The sequence below is a fragment of the Hipposideros armiger genome, unplaced genomic scaffold (assembly GCF_001890085.2).
Source record: "Hipposideros armiger isolate ML-2016 unplaced genomic scaffold, ASM189008v1 scaffold_473, whole genome shotgun sequence".
Taxonomy (NCBI): Eukaryota; Metazoa; Chordata; class Mammalia; order Chiroptera; family Hipposideridae; genus Hipposideros; species Hipposideros armiger.
In genome coordinates this window covers 864378-886145 of record NW_017731823.1, presented here as the reverse complement: position 1 = coordinate 886145, position 21768 = coordinate 864378, and the positions used below count along the sequence as shown (strand labels likewise).

Here is a 21768-nt window from a genome sequence, read left to right as displayed (position 1 = left end):
CTCTCTCTCTCTCTCTCTCTCTCTCTCTCTCTCTCTCTCTCACATTTTCTTTACCCATTCATCCATTGATGGACATTTATGATGGCTGTTAAATTAGGTTTCATTTTAGTAGTCCACAGAATAAGGTATGTAGGACATATATACCTAACGTGTTTCTATAATAATCTCCATAGGTTAACAGGTAAAAATAACAAGTTAATGCTTGACGTATTTGTGGTTGCAAAATTAGAGTGGGTGTTTCTCTTTTCAAGTAAATTACTCTAAGTGTTATAAGTAGAAGTCTGTTGCAGAGAAAAAGTGTCTTTTTGGAAGGAAAAAAAATTAAATTTTATGCAGGAACATTCTTTTGAGACTTGTACCCAAAGTATTTTCCTATTAAATTTACTGAACTGTTAGATTAAAGATGCCGGTTTAACTTTTACTTAGGCCCAGGCATGGGTCCATCATTTTTCGTAACTGAATGGGAACTCCTTTATTTAACTTTTGGTTTGAGTCCCTTATTAAGTCATGATTTAATTTGGCCGCTGCTACAGCAGCAGCAGCTCCTTCAGCTGCTCTTTTTGTTGGAATATGTGTGGATGTTGTACTTATTCCTATGTAAAATTAGTACAAACATAATTAATTCAGCAGCCTCAGATAAGTGTTTTTTAATCAGATATGTCTTATACATCAGTCGAAAATATTGTGGTTTAATCATACACCGACTTTAATGCTGAGACTGTTTTGTATTCTCAGGTTGTATTAGTGGTATTTATGTCAATAGAAAGATTCACCCAATTAAGAGTAGCAGAGAAATATCTTTTCATTTCTATGTGGATAACTTTTTAAAAGGCAATTTTATATTTTCAGTAGAATCAGGGACAGTGAGACTGGTCCCATGATGGTTCACATGATCCTTTTAAGTTAAGTAAACAAGGGTGTATTCTAGCTTCTCTATTTTTATTTCTTTTTTTTTTTTAAACATAATGTCTTAGAATGAACTGGACAGATGTTTTCCTTAATTCACTCTTTTCCCTCGAGCATATTTTTGTAGATGATACAGTTTTATTGTCATGAAGTAGGAGTTAATAAAATACTAGAATTGAGGTTTAATTATCATGAAAACGGCTTTGGATCAACTACTTAGAAACTGCAGTTGTCATCCTTGCTAGATGTGCCTCAGTGTTTAGCTGGGTGAGAGCTGCCCTTCAGATTCTACCATTCAGTGGTCTAGGAGCACATTTTGCAACCCATTCTTTAGGACAGTTTGGGAAATTATATTGTTTAATTTAAATGCTTAAAGATGCCTTACTTAGTTTGTTTTCTTTTTCTTTTTTAATGGCTAATAATATCCAGTATAAAAATATTCAGAGATAAAAATGTAGTCATATTCTTTCTACCTGTGGTTTCAGCCTCTTCATACTTTGAATTTAGAGTCAAATCAGAGATGGGGTACAGGAGTTCGTCAGATAAAACTGTCAACTGATAAAGTGGATTACAGAACGAAATTTAGATCTGATGCCAAATGAGCCTGTTAACCTGTATTCAATCCCCAGATTTACTCACACCCAGTCATAGGCAGAGCTGGAAAACCTTAGACTTCTTCCAGAGAAGCAAACCACTTGCAAGACATGGTTTCACAGAGAACATATGTGTGCTAAGAGTAAACCGTTCTGAAAGAAAGAGTCACAGAGATGGGCGTGGGCATGTGTAGGTGCCCCCCCACCCTTATTTTTCCTAGTCTAACAATTAGATAAATAGCTGTCTTTCCCTGGAGGGGAATGAGTTATAGTAATAAGAGATCACCAGCACAGTAGTTTTCAAACTGTTCAACTGTGATCCACAGTAATAAATACATTTTAATTATCACCTGGTATACACACACACGTGCATGTGAACAACTTTCATGTGACATTGCTTATGCTTACCACATTAAGGCACTCTAACATATTGTTTTACTTTATTAAAACAAGTGCTAGTCATGACCCTTTAAACTGATTTTATGTCACATAAATGGGATCAGTACAGTTAGACAAACTAAACTGACTCTCACAGATGCATTCCCACTTGGAAACATGAGCCAGGGGAGTTAAGAGTTCCTTTTGTTTGCTTATAAAGTGATATCATTTCTACCCACAGCCTAGCTACCTGATCATTAGAGGATGTCATGCTATGCTTAACTTGAGAGATAGAATTACCTATACAGATATTGGATAGAGAACATAAAATCTCAAATGTCGTTATTTCCCCTCAGTGCTTCTCATCCACTACGAAAGAATAGAAATATATGCAGGATTGCCTGAAGGGTCCTCCTGTTCCTCTCTAGATACTTAAAAAGCTTTTCCTAGATTAAGCCAGGCCATAGAAGTGTATTCTCATTCCGTACTGTTCTCTACCCTATAGAATTTCTTCTACTGAACTGCATTTAGGTGTTATGTCACTGGCCCACATGGAAGGAGTGTATATAAGACATTACCCTATGTTACTCATTGCAGTTCTTTAAAGGTAGTATTCACGCAGTGTGAGCCGTCTTCAGAAAGACTCAAAGGAGAACTTATTCTTTGCTTTTGGTATCAGGAATAGTGCTTTTTCTTAGCACCTGGTTTATTTTTGTATTAGACACAGTGATTCATGTAATGGATCATGTTGTCCTATTTGTGTCAACAGCTAGAAAGCAGAGATCTAAATTTGCAGCCTAAGTATGTAAGACCAAATCATATACAGTTTCTTTACTGACATCATCATCTTGGTTTGTTGTTGTTGTTTTTTTTTTCTCAGCCATTATTTTTCCATTAGTCTTAAAGTTCTCATATATTTAAAAAATCTTATAGTTTGTATGCTACATCAAGTCCTTTATAGGAATAAATATTTATAATTAGTTACTGCTGAAATTAGGTTTTGAAAGCCAAATAAACTGAATTGTTGGAAGAGAAAAATAGAAAAATTTCTTGATTTGTTTGGTTTTAAAAAATTATTTGAATAAGCATTTATTGTTAAAAATCTATTTAAATTTATCCCCATATAATGGACAAATGTTACTTTTATTTTTATTTTATTTATTTATTTTTTTTTTAAAGATTTTTATTGGGGATTTTGGGGGATGGGAACAGCGCTGGGGAATTGGGGGAAGGGGAACAGACAAGTTGCTGTTGTTTTTTGTTCTTCAGTCTAGTTGTGGAGGACGTTGCTTCACTGGCCCAAGTTGGCACCATCATTGCGCTCTTCCCGGGTGAGGCACATCAGTTGCCAGCTTCTGGACGGCCGCTCACTGCGGCTGCTGGCCGCTCACGCTGGCTGCTGGCCACACACGGCAGCCCATGGCAACCCACTGCCACAGGGGCTGCAGCCTACGCCGTCGCCGGCGACTCACAGCAGCCCAGCTCCAGGTTGAGCTGTTGTTCAGCATCTTAGCTGCAGAGGGCAGTGTCACTGGCCCTCATATGTGGGATCCAAACCGGGGCCTCTGGCGTCCCAAGCCAGTTCTTAACCATCGCGCCACTCGGCCTGCCCACAAATGTTACTTTTAAAACATTTAATATCTGTTGGTATCAAGAAAAAATGTGATTTAGGAGAATAAAATAGACCTTGTAGATTCCTCAAATCTTTTCTGGAATGAGGTTGAATATGATCTAATAAATATTAGAATTAAATGTTTTTAGTTATTTCCATCTAACAATGGTAATAAAATAATAAAAAATCAATTCGATAAGTTATATATGTTATCCTTTTTAAGTACATAAAATCACATTATATGCAGAATATTTTAAAAACTGAGGTCATAATTTCCCAAATAACATTCTGCTAAGTTTATTCTGTCACTTGCCAAACACTGTGTTTTTAACCAAAATAAGTTTATCATGCTGTTGGAGATGTATTATACATTATTTAACAATTACTTAAATTTGAAAAGAGGATTTAATTTTTATTTATAATTTTAATTCAGCCATTTATATACTTTGATTACTCTCTCTGTAATTTTATTAGCAAATTTCAGAATATTGTTTAATTAATGCTGTAAATCTTACATTCCAAATAGGTTTAAAAATGATTTGAACATTGTAAGAACTTAGAGTTAGTCAATGAATCAGTGAGAACATGGAGCTATCTTAACAAAATATGAATTTTTCAGTTACAGAATTGAGTATAAATGTCAACCTTCTTCTGAAATTGTAAATTAACAAGTCACCCAAGAAATAGACAAATGGTATTGGTCATTGCAGTTAGGAAAAAGGTCAGGCATTTCAAGCAGTGCTGTAAGGATGTACGTGTAAAATCTGTTCATAATAAAGCCATAAAACTCAGCTCATATTTCTGAACATGATATGTATAACATGCTGAAATACAGAACTGTGGTGAATACCGTTAGCATTAGTATGGGAAGAAGGCATGTTTTTGGAAAACTATACTGCCAACTCTGTACTACTTTGTTAAATAGATTGTAATGCACACAATTTAGTCTTTTCTCAGTGATTCAGGATCACTTAAAAAGTTGTAGAGGTGTTAGATAATCATGAAATTAAGGATCCCTACTATGGCCCTGGAACTTTCACGAATAATTCCCCAGTGTTCACTAAGCTCATTTTTTCTTTTGTGTTACTTTCTCAGAAGAATATTTGTATTTGTTCATCTACTTCTAGTGCAGAGCTGTTCTGTGACTGATTTGTCTTTAGTGTGGCATAAAGTTTTAAGTTCATACATAAGTAATATTTTCTATATTTTCTATAAACAACTAACAAAATTTGTTAGAATCATCACTGATCTTAGAATGGAAATATATATAATGTTTGAATGTGCCCCTAACTAGTTTCTGTGTTCAGTGAAACCCAACATTTTTATTTATTCTTGCAGGATTCATGCTTGAACCAGATCCAGAGCGTAGACCTGATATATTTCAAGTGTCCTATTTTGCATTTAAATTTGCCAAAAAGGATTGTCCAGTCTCCAATATTAATGTAAGTAGTTTTTAAAGTGGTAGGTGAATTTAGAATCCATTGTAAACACATATATACACACTTTTCAGAGTTATTTGTTTCATGACAAGTAGTCTAATAGTGTGTTTGTGATTAGCATTTTTGATATAAAGCTACAGCTGCCAAATTCTGTACTGAAGTGCTCTGGGGAGCTACAGTAGACTTGGGGGCACTGCATGATATTTTGTATATTTGAGAGAAACACAGTGACATCTGTCTGACACAGCACAAACAACACATTGTTTGGGTCAATATTAAAACAAAAACAAAAAAACAGGACTTAGATTTTTTTTGGTGGGGGGAACTAGGAGTGTCATGAGAAATTACTGAGACACTAAGCACTCTGTACACCTAGAAAGTTTGGTTACCTTTGGTGTAAAGAGCATTGGCATTGTAAATGGAGAGACCTGGGCTCAATTCTGTCTTTATCAGTGACTAATTTTATATATAGTCATCCCTCAGTATCAGTTAGAGATTGGTTCCAGGATCCCCCCCATAGATACCAAAATCTGCAGATGCTCAAGTCCCTTATATAAAACAGCATGGTATTTGCATGTAACTTCTGCGATACTCCTATATGCTTTGAATCATCTCTAGATTACTTATAATATGTAATACAATGTAAATAGTTATTATACTATATTGTTTAGGAAATAATAACATGAAGAAAAGTCTGTACATCAATACAGATGCAACCATCATAGGCCTAACTACTATTAATACACATCAGCAACAACATAACATTTTTTTTTTCGTATTTTTAATCCAGGGTTTGTTAATCCACGGATGTGGAACTCACGGATTCACAGGGATGATGTATTTTGGGAAGTTTCTTAATATTTGATTTTTTTCTATTAAACAGGGATAGTAATGATGAGGACTTCAAATAATAAATGTAAAACCCAGTGGCTAGTCTATGGAAAGTGCTGAGTTGGTAATAGCTAATATCATTCAAAGGCTTTGAGTTGTATTCAGTGTCTGTCTGCACGCTGTACTTTACCGTATCAGATTAACTGGGTATGGCATGTCTCTGCTACTTTTGATAAAGGTCCAGAATCATCACTGATTTTAAGCCATTCTCAACTTTGTAAAGATCAGTCTGGCCTCACTCGATCTTACAGGTTTTCCTTTGTGTATAATGCAATCCACACCTCTAAAAAAAGGAGGAAGTTGGTACCTCTTCTTAGTGTTTTCTGAAGTCCTTACTATGTCAGTGTACTTTGGGTTGTCGGAAAAGTCATGACGCATTTTTGCAACGAAAAACAAAAAATACGTCATGACTTTTCCGACAACCCAATATATTCTTTGTTGAAGCTGAAAGTCATGCAGTTCTAACATTTGAGTAATGAAAGGAGCTTGATTTGACATTTGACTGGAGATTTTTAGCTTTTCATTCAGCCAGCATTTATTGAGTACCTGCTGTAAGCCAAACATTATAGAACATAAACAAATGAGTCATGCCTCTGCTCTTGTTTGCTAGATTTTACCAGCAGTGTCATGAAAATTATTTGCAATCTGTAGAGACAACACTTTACCTGTATGCTTGGTGTTTGCTCGTTTTTCCAAAATGTAAAAAAATCTTTGACTTACAAGTATTAATATAATCCTTCTTTTTTAGCCAAGATTTGCCTGTTTGTAAAGTGGATATAATGATATTGTTCTGTTCATTTTTATTTATTTATTTTTTTAAATGATTTTATTGGGGAATTGGGGAGGGGGAACAGACAAGTTGCTGTCCTTTTGTTCTTCAGTCTAGTTGTGGAGAACGTTGCTTGTTCTGTTCATTTTTGAAGAGTTTCTGTGGCACATGAATATGAAAGTGACATTTGTATAACATGCATATATTTGTAAGTTAGATCTGGTAAATATGTGTGAACAATTTGTAGGTATCTGAGGTGAAAGTAATATACAAGTATCTCACAGAGAGTACTTTTAAAGTTTCAGCATATATCCATAGCATTTAAGTAAAGCTTTCTGCAATACAGTGGAAATTAAAATGACAAGTTTTATTTTTTCTGCCCAGAATTCTCCTATTCCTTCAGCTCTTCCTGAACCGATGACTGCTAGTGAAGCAGCTTCTAGGAAAAGCCAAATAAAAGCCAGGTAGGCAAAGCTATGCCGAAATTTGAAAAGGCTTTTTTACAAAGGGGGGTAGTTCACATTTTTAATCCTAGCAAATGTAATTAATTAAATACCTACATCCCACAAAAAATGTTGTGTTCCTTATTGCATATGGTGTAGAGTTTAGATAGCGAGTACAAAATAAACATTTTTATATTAGAGAAAGGGTTTGACATCAGTAACAGTTGAACTGCTCACTCACAGCAATAAAGAGTGATTATGTAACTGATGATTTACATTGGGTCATTTTGAGGGGATGTTGTCATTATTCATCACATGACAACTCTATGTTTTGAGCGTATAGTTAGTGTGATTTTTTTTAAATTTAAGGCAAGAAAAAATAGCTCTTATAGGAAACTAGAATATTCTAAATTCATAAACTATTTTATGTATTTTAACACATTTACAATGTGTATTACTATGTATAACTTTTAATGAATGCTTATAATGATAATACTTTTAAGACTGGTAAAGAAATATAATGTTTTATTTAAATCATTTTTCATAGTTATGTACTTCATTAGTAAGTTTAATTATGTAGGTTAATACCTGAATCTGATTAATGATTGAATTAATGGTTAATTTTTTTTCTTATGCCTTTTTTGAGTTTAATAGTAAATAAGCAGGACTGTATTTTAGATTATCATATTATATGTTATTATGTAATATCAGGTATAATGTTACATATGGTGAGATTTCTTGGTCACAACTTTTTTGTATTGTATTTTACCTGTATGAAGTATTTTATATGACATAAAATACATTTGTCATGTACCTGTTATATGCAAGATATAGATACTGGAAATGCAAACAAAAAGAAACAGTGTTTATTCCCAAGGAGCCCACATTCTAATGAATATAGAAAAGTAGAGAATTCCAAGCTGATAGATATCAGGCAACTCAGAGTAGAGGAAGGAAAAAGACCTGGAGCAGAGAAAACAGGAGCACGGAAAGAATCCTTTCCCTGGGGTGAGGGGGGTGCTGAGCTGTTGCTTGAGGGATAGTAGGCCATCACCTGGAATGATGGGAGTGAAATTATAGCAGGCAGACACTTCAGGTGAGAAGTATGGCCTTTGTAAAACTGCAAGGCTGAAGCACGGGACAAAAGGGAATGGTGGGCAGTGAAGCTGAAGAGGTAGGTAAATAAGTGAGGAGCAACTTGGTTTATGTGTCAAGCTGAGGAATTTGGCCTTGGGCGTTTGGGCCAGTTTTTGCAACTTTGTGTTCAGTGTTCAGTTCTATTTGGGACCTGGTTGTGAGATGTGTTATAAATAATCTATTATTTATAAATTGTTAAAATACCATTTGGAAATGACTTAGTTTTAAAAAAATATGGCACCACTGTAAAAATATTATCTTTGTTCACTTGAATTTTAAAGTATTATTAAGAGACGAAGCAGTGAATTACATCTAACTTGCAGGAATGCAGCCTGACAAACAGCGTGTCCTATCTATGCTATGACCTAGCTGTAGTTAGCAGCTGCTGTGTAGTTGAATGGTAATTATGAAGTATTGTAGAATTGTCAGTTAAATTTTATTGTTACTTGTGTTTTTTTTAATAATTATTTTGTCAATGAATAAATATTTAAGAAAGTAGATAAATATAGATTTACAAAAGCATGAGTCAGCTGAATAAGAATGCTTTATGTTTCCACCGTGACACAAGTTATAGCTATACAATTATAAGTAAATGAAATAGTTAACATAGCTGAAATTCAGTGCTATTCATAGTATGTTAAAAATCTATACATTATGTATCTAAAAAAAATAAGGTTCATTGATCAAAATACCGGGGGTGCCAAAACAATGCATACAAGTGGACACTTTGGTCAGCGTTGTTCAAGCAGTAGTTTGCCAAAATCGGAAGTGTTGGGACACTGATGGTAACCACTCTGAGCACCTCTTGTAATTGCAGGAGTCAAATGTGACTTGTATTCATCTTTTGTTATCGGTATATGTTGAGTATTACAATTTTAATACAGTTTTCCTTTCATGAGAAGTGTACACATTTTTTTGGCATCCTCTGTATAAATACTATATCAGTAATATCAGTAAAGAACTTGAAAAAAATCTAAATGTATGTAAAACCTAATAAAAAAATAAGTTAGCCTTTTTTTCATGTAAAAGGCATATTTCCATGGGGGTGGTGGGAGGTGAGAAATATTTAAATATTTTCATTATTGACATTAAAACAAGCTTTTATGAATATCTGCTTTGCCTTCAGCCTGTGGCATTGTTTGCTTTACTTCTTAAAAGCCGCCTTCCACCCCTAAAAATCTGCACCCGCTCTTGGGACTGTTAAACACGTGAAGCTTATGTGACATATCTGAAAGGTAGAACGGTTGAGAATCACTGTCCTGGCAGATGGAACACTGAAGGATTTAAAAAGGAGAGAGAGTGTGTGTTTTAGGAAGATTGCTCAGGTGGTAGGAGGAAAGAAAAGAAGGAAAGCAGAGAGAACAGTTGTGTGTCTATGTTGTAACGGTGCAGAAGAGCCCGTGCAGCAGCGTGAGACTAGTAATTACTCAGTCTTTCATTTCAGTCAAGTTCATGTCTTCACTTTGCCTAATCTGTCCAGGCATTTTCTTCCCATTTCTTCACACAGAATGCTCAGGTTCTTTTCACTAATGAAAGCATATTTATTTTTCATCTCCAGTTCCTACCTGAAACCTTCTCTAGCCAGCTTACGATAAAGGTAGAATTACTCCTCCAAGAACCTTGACAGCATTAGCGTGACACTGATTATTTTTACTGTGTTAAATTTTATTATATTTTTATGAACACATGCCCTAACTCTGTAGGTATACTGTAAATTCTTTGAAGACAAACTATTGTACTGTGTTTTCTGGCTATCAGTAGTTGTATATTAGATATTGATACATTGGTGAAATAAATTAGGAAACACTAGATTAATCAAAGTCTGCAGAACTTTAATATGCTTTTCAGAGGTTTGTTATACTTGTGTTTTGTGAATCTCTATGGAGCGATTTAGAACGGTACCGAGGCAGGGTGAGAGGCCTGGCCTATACTGCCTGCTTAATAAAGAATGGATAGACAAATAGAAAGATTGTATACAATGTTTCCTCCAACTTAGTTGAACATAGGGAGTACAGCATTGGTTTTAGTGCCACATCCATAATTTGAATTCAATAAATATTTGATTATCATTAAAATGATATCTAAATAGTTGGTTATATGTATACAATTGTAATATGACTTGTACCATCCCCATCCCATCTAAAACATAAATGTTATATTTAGAATGTATCTCTACAATTGTCTAAAATCTTTTGATTCAATTTCACTTACTATCTTAGAAAGATAGTTGTAAACAGGGCTCCCTCTTGTGGCACATACAGATATAAGAAAGAAGCGTAGGTCTGTCTGTGCACTTATGGTTCACAGTACTTTCTCCAGAGGCCGCAGATGTGCACTTAATAAAGCATATGCATGCAAAAAATTTAAGTATTTAATTACTTGAAAATATGCTCAGGGAACTTGGTAAAGATATTTTATTGCAATCCTGTTGAAAAGTGAGCATATGAGTATTAAAAATTATTTGAGTTTTTGTACTGAATTTATAGAAAGCAAAAGTTAGTAAATATGCATGTTAAAGATTTTTCCTATTGTTTTTTTTTAAGAGAAAAGCAAATATCTGTGTCTTCTTAAATTATATTTAGTGTCTCTTGCTTTCCAAATTATACTTACCATTTGACCGCCCATGCCTGTGGCCTAAACTAAGTCCTAGTGGGAAATTTTTATATAATTTCCACTCAGTGTTTTAAATAAAGCAAAGTTGAATATTTAAGAAGTTGAATGTGGGCCAGTCGAGTGGTGTGTTGGTTAAGAGTTGGCTTGGGACGCCAGTTCTGAGCAGCAGGGCCTGAGTTCAGATCCCACATGGGGGCCAGTGACACTGCACCCTCTACAGCTTAGATGGTGAACAACAGCTCGACCTGGAGCTGGGCTGCTGCGAGTCACTGGCGACGGCATAGGCTGCAGTGGAGCTGCAGTGGGCTGCCATAAGCTACCGTGTGTGGCTGGCAGCCAGCAGCCAGCATGAGCTGCCAAGAGGCACCATGAGCGGCCGCCCAGAAGCCGGCGACTGATCTGTCTCACCCAGGAAGAGCGCAATGATAATACCAACATGGGCCAGTGAAGCCACGTCCTCCACAACTAGACTGAAGACTGAAAACGACAGCAACTTGTCTGTTCCCCTTCCCCCAATTCCCCAGCACTATTCCCATCCCCCCAATTCCCCAATAAAATCTTAAAAAAAAAAAAAAAGAGGTTGAACGTGAGCAAGTAGCTCCACTTGTTAAAAGCTTTGGCTTCTTTTGTTTTACATGTCCTAGGGCATAATCTTTTCTTTTTTCTTTTGTTAAGCCTAGAGTTCAAGCTGCTAAGGAAGATTGTTAATTTGTTATTTTTTATTTTATTTCTCTAGTTGGTTCAGAGAGTTGGCTATTGGTTTTGTCCCAAAAAATGATAAGGTTTCTGTTCGTTTCCTGTATTTCATCTCCGTAAGAGCAATCTTGCACTCTTTTTGCCAGCTTCAGTGGCAGACTGAATGGTGTAGCATACTGGTTTAACGAAAATGACTAGATTTATTTACTTTCCTGTCTTCATTAAATATTTAATACTTGAGAATGAGACTTAGGGAGGAACCAAGAAGACTAACATCCTCATAATAATTAAAATGCATCTGTTGAAATAGATGCTTTATAGAACCAAGAATAAATTAGAAATAACCCCAATATTGAATGAAATGTGTTCTTCTGTTGCAGAATAACAGATACCATTGGACCAACAGAAACCTCAATCGCACCAAGACAAAGACCAAAGGCCAACTCCACTACTGCCACTCCCAATGTGCTGACCATTCAAAGTTCGGCAACACCCGTTAAAGTCCCTGCTCCTGGTGAATTTGGTAACCACAGACCAAAAGGTAATATAGCCCTGCCAATTGCTAGCAAACTTGCTATTGTGAAATAGATAACATAATGCTTCAGGAAACTTGCTGATGTCTAATCAACTCAGCTAATTGTTTTCCTTATATTGTAGGCAAAGGTAAGTTATAGGCATATAAGAGCATAGCATACAAAGCTCATAATTTGCTTATTCCTAGAGTCATCAACTAGTAGGGTTTGTGGTTGATAATAAAGCTCAAGAGTATAGCAAATTCTGTATTGTATTTAAAAGAGGAAAGCAACTCTAGCCTTACAAAGTTATAGGTCTTTGCACTGAACCTAGAGTCTTGGCAAAGGAGGACTGTCTTGGACCATGTGGACATTATAGCATAGAAATTTGTCTTCTCATCTCATTTTGAGGAAAATTGTTTTTCTAATCTAAAATATCTCCTAAGCATTATAATATAGTGTGGAGCTTTAAAAAAAAAACCCTTATTTCCCCAAGGAAATATCCCTAATATTAGAGAGTAAGTAAACTTGTTCTCTTAAGGGTTGAGGGGATATATCCTGAAGTCCCATCTCAAGAAAACCCTGTTTGGCATTTTATTTCATGATGTCTGTTTTATTTTAATGTTAAAATGTTTTCAATTAAATTGTTTTAAATTAGGGTACGCTACTGGTTACAATTCCACACTTTGAGGCTTATAAACCTGGATATGAGTCCTATTTCTTCCATTTTTTAGTAACATATGTTAAGAAAATACTAATAGCTATCTTATAGGATTGTTGTAAGGATTAAATGACTGCTTAATATAATGCCTGCCACATACTATGTCCTTAAGAAATGTTAACTATTAACTACTATTATTACTATGAAGTAAAGTATATGCTCAGGTTAGATAATGTTTATGTTACCTGAAGTATTGTTGCATACCTCTGTAGTGATCAGGTGTACCAGTGGAGGAGTATTCCATGGAAAAGGGGAAAGTAGAGGAATTTGAAATCTCTTGTGTCCAATTACCATTTTACCATTTCTTAGCCTCTTTTATAAAATGGGGATAACAACTACTTTTCCTGTTATAAGGAGTAAATAACAAGTTGTGTGGTATCTAGGAAAATTCTGTTTCATAGTAAGCATTCAGTGTTTCTCTTTTTTCTGCCATTTTGGGTTTGGGGATGCTATTAGTCTATCATGTATCAATGCCCTTCAGCCAAAGACCACCAGAAACAAACTTGTAGATGAACAAAAGGGTTTTATTACCCACGTACCATGGGCATCTTGGGGGGTGTCTCAGTAAGATGGTGTTTGAAAAACCTTATTAAGGGGTTTGGGCTTGTTTTAAGTAGCTTTGGTGAGACTGTAAGGAAGTAGAGCTTTGCTCTAGGCTGGAAGTTGTCATGAAGCTGGGATATGATATTGTTAGGTATCTTCAATTGTATCTAGAAGGGGGGAAGCCAAAGCCTCAGTTGGTAAAGAAGCATCAGTCAGTCACCTTAGACAGGAGAGGGAGAGGTTTGGTCACTTTTGTGGTTTGGACAATGTTCCTGATTTTGTCAGTGTTCAGACATGACTGTGAAGAGGTCTTGTCCTGATCCATCAGAGTCACAGAGTGACTGATGTTGGTGTTCAGTGAAATTATTTGTGTTCACCTGGAGAATACCAAGACCTAGCTGTGAGTGCCGGGCCTGCTCCCCATGTCAGGGGCAGCGTCTCTCTTTCTCTACATGCTTCCAGCTTACGCTGGAAAAATAATACTCTTTTCCCCACATATGTTCATCTTTTAACACTTCTTCCTCCGTTAAATATTATACAGAAAATAGCATGAAGTGAATATACTCTTTTAAAATATTCAGCCAACCCAGAAATATTCAGAGAAGAATCGTTCTTTTTCTCCCCAGGGTAAACTGGTCACAGTCCTAGTCCTTCATGTTCTTGTGTGTATACATACAGACACAGATAATTCATGTGGTTTTTCGGATGTAGTATGAGTACACGGATTCATACTATACATGGTTCTCTGCGATTAGATTTGTTTTTAACTTAATAAATTTTGGAGAGCTTTTCACAATTGTGCATATAGCTCTACCATATAATATTTAATAGGTATATGATGTTTCATAGTATTAATGTACCATAGCTTATAGAACCATTTAACTTGTTTTCAATATTTGCTATTATTAATAGTGTTGTGGCACACATTCTTATTTTTTATTTATTTTTATTTTTTAGCTGAGCCATCCTGCCACCTGCTGGCAGCTCAGCGGCAGCTCAGCTCGGGCCGGGACTCGAACCGCTGTTGCTCAAAGCTTGCACTCTTGAGCGAGCTCTTAACCAACTGAGCCACTCGGCCGGCCCTGTGGCACACATTCTTATAACAGACTTTTGATTTATATTTTTCTGAGGAAGATATTAAAAAGTATACTTATTTAAAATTTGTTAATGCTGCTAAATTGCTATTCAAAAGGACTTCAAAACTTTATACTACCATCAACAGTGTGAGTGCCTTTTCATTCCTATCTTTGTCAACACCTGATAGTATCGGTTTTTAAAAATGTTTCCCTATTGATAGGCAAAACTTTTTTGTTTATACTTTAATATTCCTTAATAGTACTCTTTCATATGATTACTGGCAATTTGTTTTCTTCTGTGCATTGTCTTGCGATTTTTTATGAGATTTGTCTTTATTTTGTATTGCTCTGAAGGTTTTATTTTTATGTATTGTGAATATTAGCTTTGCCAAATAAATATTTTCTCCTAGTTTATCACTTATTTTTAACTTTGTGAACTCACTTAACTTCTCTAAGCCTTCAGTTTTATCATTTGCAAAATGGGGAATAATAGTAGGAGGACTTAATGATGTACATACTTCAAAGCATTGTTTTCATGTGGGATTCTTGTGATGTTGTTTGGGAGTTTTCTGGTGCTCTGTGGTCTTGGCTTGAGAACCAAGGAGCTCTGTTCAGCTTGAATGATGCTAAAGAAAAGTCACCGTTTGTGAGGTGAGAGTTGAGTCTCATGAGTTATTGCATGATGATCATTCATTTGTGTTTGGGCTTCACCCCCAGCCACGAGTGTTCTCCAGGTAGATATCAGGGCCCGAAAAGAAGAATGGATAGCTGAGGAGCTTAACTTTTTAATCCTCTTTCCAAATGGAAAGAAATACACTGAAAAGGCTAATGGTGGTTATGTCTGTGAGGTGGAATTATGGTTTTAATTTTCTTCTGTATATTTTCATAAATATTTTCAGGAGTAATTAAAATGAACAAACATTTTCTTATAATTGGAAGAATTAGAAATAGTTGTAAAACTATTGTCATAGAGTGTTGTACTTAAGGCCCAGGAAGGTATGAAGATATCAAAATTGATGAAAAAGAATCCTTCTCTCCCTTCTTCTACTCTCCCTCCTGTTTTTCCCTTTAGGATTAAATAGTTGCATTTGAATTTACAGTAAGTCATTGGGAAAGAATATAGAAATTACAGTGTAGTTCATTTCCTCTTTTGCTGCTGTGTATATCTTATTTTTCATCAATTTCAAAAGTTTATTCATACGATTTTCCTATAGTAAAATTTATGAAGCTTATAAATAAATATCCATTTTGGAGACAATGTCAGTAGATTAATTGAAGTAGCATTTATTGCATATCTGTTATATAAAAGGTTCTTTGGGGTGCTAAGAGATAAATAAGTCATCACCCCATCCCTCAGGGACCTTAGTTAGGAAATAGCCATGTAAGCAATTAATATGTGCAAGGCAGCATGAAATGTCACTGAGTGGAAGTGTTAGATGAAGGAAAAAGGAAGAGAGATTTGAGCTAAACTTGAAAGGATAAGAAGAATTGCAGTAGGTGGAGAGTGGCATTCTAGATGGAGAGAATCATTTTAGCAGAGAGACTCATATAGTGCATGATATAGTTGAGAAATGTGGAACAAACTGGCAGGACTGGTGTGTTCATGGAGAGATGAAGCATGAAAGATTAAGCATTTCTAAGACATTGACTTGTTTAGAGCTGTAGCTGGCAAAATTAACTTTCATGGATACTTAGAAGTATAGTAAATAATCCCTTGGAACTCTATGCTTATGGAAGTTTCTATGTTAGGATATACATGCCTTGGTTAAATGATTATTGAAATGAATGCTTTGAAATTCCAACCATTTTATTGAAATGAAAGTATTTGGAAACCTCTTTTAGGAGCCCCGAGACCTGGAAGCAGCCCTGAGATTTCGTTGGGGCAAGCGCCCCCTCAGCAGCCCCCGCAGCAGCACCGAGTTCTGCAGCAGCTGCAGCAAGGAGACTGGCGACTGCAGCAGCTGCACTTGCAGCACCGCCATCCTCACCAGCAGCAGCAGCAGCAGCAGCAGCAGCAGCAGGATGCTTATATGCAGCAGGTAACTCTCCTGTTACTTTAGGTGTGGAAGTAGTTAGTGTTGGGAAATTCATGCAGCTTTCAAATATCACTGAATTCCCTTCTGTGCCATGGGCGCTTGAACTCTAGAATCAAGTAAACATATTACTCAGTTTTCTGATTGTTAAAGAATATATTTTATTTGCATTTGGTGAGATACTTAAGAATATTCTGTTGAAACAGGTTGCATCATGGCTGTATGAAGCAAAGAATGTTCATCTAGTCATTTGGCATCATGAATAAACACCACAATTTTTGATGGATTTTATCCTTTTTAGGTTTACATTTTGAGTTCAGTATGTAGAATAATTACATTAATGTTGGAACATTGTCTTAGGTTTTGATTTTTTGCCTGGGTTGGTGTATATGTGTATGGTGGAGGATGGCATTTAGAGTTGGAAGGGACATTAGAAAAAATGACCTTAACTTCTATTCTGTCCTTTGCCTCATCAGAACCTGCAAATTTCTAGTTTCTCCAAATTATTTTAAATTTAATGATCGCCACCATTATCCTTTCAACATTTCCTGAACTGCATTTGAGCCAGTTACATGCTTGACACTTCATGGGTGTCTCCCTCCTCTGGTCTTGACTGAAGGACCCAGAGTGGAAGGTAGTTAAGTAGGTGGTGCCATTGGATGACCAGAAGACACCATTGAACGGGAGGTAGAGGAGAGTGGGAATTTACTGTCATGAGTTCTGGACACAGGTGACTTCGGTGTCTTCCTCAACTGGTAAATGTGTTTAGGTTTAGGCTTTTTCCCAACATCCTTAAACTGTGTTGGAAATGGTTTGAGTTGAATCTATTATGTTTCGTTGATAATGTTGAAACCATTTCCATTAAGCATATATAAGTTATAGTCACTTATTGACTGTAGCTATTTTACATTGGTATTTGGACTACTGACTACCCAAATCTTTGTCATGGTAAAACCAGTACTTTAAAAAACAAAAAACAAAACAAAACAAAAACACTGTGGCACAAAACAGGCATGAGTGATATTGATAAAATTGTTGATTTTTGCATTGTAGTATCAACATGCAATGCAGCAACAACAAATGCTTCATCAGCAGTTTTTAATGCATTCGGTATATCAGCCGCAGCCTTCTGCACCACAGTATCCTACAGTGGTAAGTGTTATATAATTTCTAGAGAGTTCTTTCTGAGTATACTATTGGAATTCACAGGGTAAATGGTATTATTCAGAATTCAATAATTCAGAATCGATCCAAGTTAGTTAATCACACATATTTTATCAAAGCCAGTCATGTATTCTCAAGCAGGTTTGAATTGGGCTGAATTCTATAGCATTTAAATTTGGCACATTGTAACTGACTGATAGTTTTTTTCTCTTATCTCATAGTATAAGGGAAATGATCTATTGGGTTGTCGGAAAAGTCAGGATGTATTTTTTCTGTTTTTCGTTGCAAAAATGCAACATGACTTTTCCTACAACCCAGTATTACCCAGGATCTTTTGTCATTTGTCCCTTTCATTTGTCAAGTGTTGACTGAAGAAAAATAAACCCAAAGGAAAATTGCATTTGCTTCAGAGAATAGTTTGACCTTTTTTTATAGAAACCACTATACTAGAGACTTGCTACTCTGTTGTCTTTTTCTTAAAGTATTTAAAGGAGGATTTTTGAATCCTGACAAGTGAGCCTAGCTTCACAACTTGTTAAATAGATTTATTTCATCTTGCTGTAGTTTTCTAGTAGGCATCTGCTCCTTCAGATATAAATTATTTTTCAAGTTTCTGATCTTGTTGCCAATGTGAAAAGAAGGAACATAGTAAATAGATATGAGGCTGACAGTGCTTTAGTGACTTTTGACCTTGTTATATATAATGACATTTCTTGTTTCAGGTGCAGCAGTATCAACAGGCTTTCATACAGCAGCAAATGCTAGCTCACCATCAGCAGTCTCAACAACAGGCATCACCTGAGTATCTTACCTCCCCTCAAGAGTTCTCACCGGCATTAGTTTCCTACGCTTCATCACTTCCAGCTCAGGCTGGAACCATGATGGGCTCCTCTTACAGTGCCAATAGGCAAGTATTTTTCTAGTGAATACAAATGAATGCAAAGGAAATTACTGTGGAAGTAGGTGTGACTGTGGAATGGAGGCACTAGAGTCCCCCCTTTTCTTTCATGAGCCCTTTCTTCTGGTCCCTGTGCATCCCTATCCTTCCATGCATTTCCATTAATTAATTCTGCTAACGGCTATTTGCAGATAAGGCTTAGTAACATCCAGCAGCATTTAAGGCTAAGGGAATTATTGGCTTATATGTTAAGACATTCTTTGTAATTTAAGTGAAAACAAAACCATAACAAGCTACTTTAATAGTTAAAATAAATAATCCTTGTAGATAAGTTAATTTAACTTTTTCAACTTACGTTATTTTCAATTAATTTGATAATATTTATTCATAAAATTGTCAAATTTGGTTTAATTTAAACAGGTAACGAAAAATTTTATTGTGTCATTTGGATGTTTTTAAAGATGATGATACAGCAAGTTTATTGTTACCATAACAGTTGGGAAACAGTGTATTTTGGTTATTCAGATACATTGGTTTGTAGAGTTATTTTTCATAGGTAATTTATATTGAAAGCATTATAATAAATTAAAAAACTGTGATACAAATTTTTCTCAAACTTAGATTTGATATGGGGAATGTTTCAGGATTTTGTAATTATGAATCTATTGACCATTATAAATACTTCCTAATATGTTTAGATATGTAGGAGGCAGTAGCTGTTTAGAGCTTTGGTTACTAGGACACCAAAGAAGTTCTCATACAACACTGTTTCAGAGTGTGAAACATCAGCTGGGAAAGGGTGTCTACAAGCTTTGGCCAGGAGTGGGGCATGAGAAACAGCTACCTTAGTAGCCTACTTGTTCACTGAGCATGTCAAGGGAAGGTTACAGTACACAGTTTGCTATAGTACACTTCCCACCCTGTGTGTGTGTGTGTGTGTGTGTGTGTGTGTGTGTGTGAGAGAGAGAGAGAGAGAGAGAGAGAGAGAGAGAGAGAGAGAGAGAGAGAAAGAGAGAAAGAGAGAAAGTGAAGGAGGACAAAAAACCAAACTGATTTATTGAAGTGCTTTCCTAAATCAGAGATTGAGGTGCTTGAAGCAGGACACGTGTGTCTACGTGGAGAGCTGCGCACACGATCAAAGGCTCGCTTAAAGATCCAGATCTTTAGTGTTTGCCAAACTCTTTGTCATTTGCCTACTCTTCAATTTTTTTATTAACCCATATAGCACTTTTTTGTTTAATAAATTAATAGCATTATTATAAATAATAAAATAAGGCAAATAATATTATACATTATAAACTAAAGCCACTAAAATATAGTCTGAAATACAAGTAGCAAGCTAATAAATTTATAAAAAAGACATACCTCAAAATAAGTACCCTAGGGATAAGAATGGAATAGTTTTTATTCATTAAATGCTACTTTACTATTATTATTTCTATTTAATATCAATCGTTATACAGAGGATTATGTGTAATAACTATCTTCTATAACACTTTAAAAGGTGATTTGTAAGCATATATCCCTATTTATGACTAAGTCAGTGGAAAGTGAAGATTGGAGTTAAATATTTGGCTCTAAGTATATAAGGGACATTTGAGTAGAAGATCAGAAAGCAAGTGGTTCCTTAGAACACAGGAAAAGGGTCACTATCTTGGTTAGCGTGATTATTTCCTACTCAATATTCTGCTAAAGTTTCTACCCTCCACTGTGTTAATATATCTTTAGTATGAATATTGGACAGTATTACCATGTTGTATTCAAATAATAGTTAAATAAATAAACATCTACATATATTAGCTTATGATATAAATCACCCTATGTTAGTTATTTGTTGCTGCATAATAAATTACTGTACAACTTAGTACCTTCAAACAATGATAAACATTATCTGACACTCTTTCTTTGGATCAGGAATTTAGGAGTGGCTTAGCTCTATATTTATGTCCAAGGAAGGGTCTCTCATGAGGTTACAGTTAAAATGTTGGCCACAGCTGAAGTCTTGGCTGGTGCGAGGATCTGTCTATAAGAAGGCTCATTCACAGCTTTGGGTAGTAGGCCTCAGGTCTCTGCCACGTGGATCTTTCCAAAAGACTGCCCAGGATATTCTCTTCGGCAAAGCCAAAGACTGTTTTAAACAGGGAGTCATTTATTCTGGTTTCTCCCAGAATGAGTAGTCCAAAAGAAAGGGCAAAAAGGAACCTGTGATACCTTTTACAACCCAGTCTCAGAAGTCACACTCTGGCACTTCTGCCATATTTCATTTGTTAGAATGGAGTCACTAGCTCTAGTTCACATTCAAGGACAGGGAATTCGGTTTTACCCTTAGAAGGGTGGAGTGTCAGAGAGCTTGTAGGCATATTTTAACACCTGTTGAAATTGTAGGTTAATGTACCACCACCACCCCCAATTGAATTACAATCTACCTAGAAAAAGCCATTAATTTATTCCAGGAACAATAAGAGGGTGATTCGGATATGGAATCAGAAAGTTCTAAAAGGGATCATTGACAGGCAGAAGGGGAATGCCGGTTTTTCTTAGTTTTGGAAGTTCTTGAAGATAGTTTTGGGATTAAAGATGGGATTCTGTCAGGGAGGCAGGCTTAGACCTTAGCAACAAATGCATTCCCCAGAGTGAGTTCTAAACTAAATTATATTGAGTTGGAAAAGTCATGACACATTTTTGCAATGAAAAACATAGAAAAAATACCTCATGACTTTTCCGACAACCGAATACTTATTATTAAGGTAGCTAAGCTATGTTTATTAAGAAGGCTATTTTCTTTTTTTTTTTTTTTTTGAAGATTTTATTGGGGAACTGGGGGAGGGGAACAGCGTTGGGGAATCAGGGAAGGGGAACAGACAAGTTGCTGTCCTTTTGTTCTTCAGTCTAGTTGTGGACGACGTCGCTTCACTGGCCCATGTTGGTATTATCATTGCGCTCTTCCCGGGTGAGGCAGATCAGTCGCCGGACCCTGGACGGCCGCTCACGGCAGCTCTTGGCAGCTCACGCCGGCTGCCGGTCGCTCACGCTGGCTGCCGGCCACACACGGTAGCTTATGGCAGCCCACTGCAGCTCACGAAAGCTCATGCCCGCTGCTGGCCAGCCCCACTGCAGCCTACGCCATCGCCAGCGACTCATGGCAGCCCAGGTCCAGGTTGAGGTGTTGTTAACCATCTTAGCTGTAGAGAGGGGGCAGCATCACTGGCCCTCATGTGGGATCCGAATTGGGGCCCTGCTGCTCAGAGCTGGCGTCCAAAGCCAACTCTTAACCAACACGCCACTTGGCCGGCCCAAAGGCTATCTTCTTGTTGAGCAATTACTGTGTTTCTTGTTCTCTGGCT

The 21768-nt window shown here is 36.3% G+C and overlaps 1 protein-coding gene across 2 annotated transcripts in view; it reads left to right on the top strand.

The window, feature by feature from the left end:
• BMP2K (BMP2 inducible kinase) overlaps positions 1 to 21768 on the top strand; it is a 111665-nt gene that overhangs the window by 66105 nt on the left and 23792 nt on the right. For both annotated transcript variants that reach the window (XM_019666535.1, XM_019666534.1), the window contains exons 8-13: positions 4828 to 4931; positions 6973 to 7052; positions 11858 to 12018; positions 16172 to 16368; positions 17416 to 17514; positions 18249 to 18433. In XM_019666535.1, coding sequence (XP_019522080.1) covers positions 4828 to 4931; positions 6973 to 7052; positions 11858 to 12018; positions 16172 to 16368; positions 17416 to 17514; positions 18249 to 18433 — 826 coding nt within the window. The remainder of the gene's footprint in view (positions 1 to 4827; positions 4932 to 6972; positions 7053 to 11857; positions 12019 to 16171; positions 16369 to 17415; positions 17515 to 18248; positions 18434 to 21768) is intronic.